The sequence below is a fragment of the Crocuta crocuta genome, unplaced genomic scaffold, assembly GCF_008692635.1.
Source record: "Crocuta crocuta isolate KB4526 unplaced genomic scaffold, BGI_CrCroc_1.0 scaffold312, whole genome shotgun sequence".
In the NCBI taxonomy this organism is placed as follows: domain Eukaryota; kingdom Metazoa; phylum Chordata; class Mammalia; order Carnivora; family Hyaenidae; genus Crocuta; species Crocuta crocuta.
Genome location: NW_027527378.1, coordinates 920264 through 921310, shown reverse-complemented (window position 1 = coordinate 921310; position 1047 = coordinate 920264). Strand labels below are relative to the sequence as shown.

The following is a 1047-nucleotide window of genomic DNA, read 5'->3' as shown; positions in this document are numbered from 1 at the left end:
GGTACCCGGGGCATCACCCTGGCCCTGCCCATGTCTGGGGACCCCATGGGCAGCAGCAGCAGCAACCACGGCTCTGTCTCCCCGGACTCTGATGCGCATATGGATGCGTTCTTCGAGAAGGCCCGGGCACCCAAGCACCAGGTCCACCACCTGCTTAGGTACGGCCCACCCCCCATCTTTATACTGTGGGCCTGTGAGGGGTACTCGCGTTCACCAGGAACCAAATCCCTCCCAGGTCAAAACCAAATGGCCGCCAAGCTTTTTGCACGGTTAGTAGGGCGGCCACCCGTGCAGGTGAAGAAGTCAGTGGGCAGCACGTTCACGGTGGTCACTCCCCCACCTTCCTGTTCCCTTTCCCTCCTCACTTCCCCTTCTCTCTGTTCCCTCTGCCCCTCCTCTCATCGTCCCCATTTTCTTTCCCTTTCCCCCCTTCTCCCAAAACTGGTGCTCTGGGAGTTAGTGAAACGCTGCATCTCTCTTCAGTCTGCCTGCCTCCTGCAGAGTGGGGACTGCAGAGGAGTCACCTCTTAGCCCCTCCCCTGCGGCGTCCCAGCCCAGAGACTTTGTTCTGGGACATGCAGGGAGTGTCACATGTGTTTGTCTGCAGTGTCCCAGATGAGAGCTCAGCCTCATCCCCGGAGGACAGGGACCCCGGCCTCTTCCTGCTGCGCAAGGACAGCGAGCGCCGCGCCATCCTGTACAAAATCCTCTGGGAGGAGCAGAACCAGGTGGCTTCCAACCTGCAGGAGTGTGTGGCCCAGGTAGGGCCGGGTGGGGGGGGGCTGTCCATCCCGCCCCCTCTGCTTGGCCCCAGGTCCCGGAGCAGGTCCCGAAGGGACCGAGTCTCCTGCTGCCCTGTACCGTTTGTGCAGTTGCGATAANTGTGAGGAGCCCAGGCATGGAGTGGTGCTGCCACCTGGTGGAAAACAAGCCAAATGCAGCCCGAAGCTTAGGGACTCACAGCCTTCGCCCTGCATTTGTGCTAACCCTTCGTTTTGAACCCCTAGCTGCACATGGAGTTGCGCTCAGAAGCTGGCAGCACGGCCA

At 61.0% G+C, this 1047-nt stretch overlaps 1 protein-coding gene across 1 annotated transcript in view; it reads left to right on the top strand.

The window, feature by feature from the left end:
* Window positions 1–1047, top strand: part of MAP3K15 (mitogen-activated protein kinase kinase kinase 15) — a 130449-nt gene that overhangs the window by 121781 nt on the left and 7621 nt on the right. Inside the window, 2 exon segments of the mRNA XM_077769493.1 lie at window positions 1–158; window positions 608–761. The exon segment at window positions 1–158 is cut by the window's left edge and continues 4 nt beyond it. Coding sequence (XP_077625619.1) covers window positions 1–158; window positions 608–761 — 312 coding nt within the window.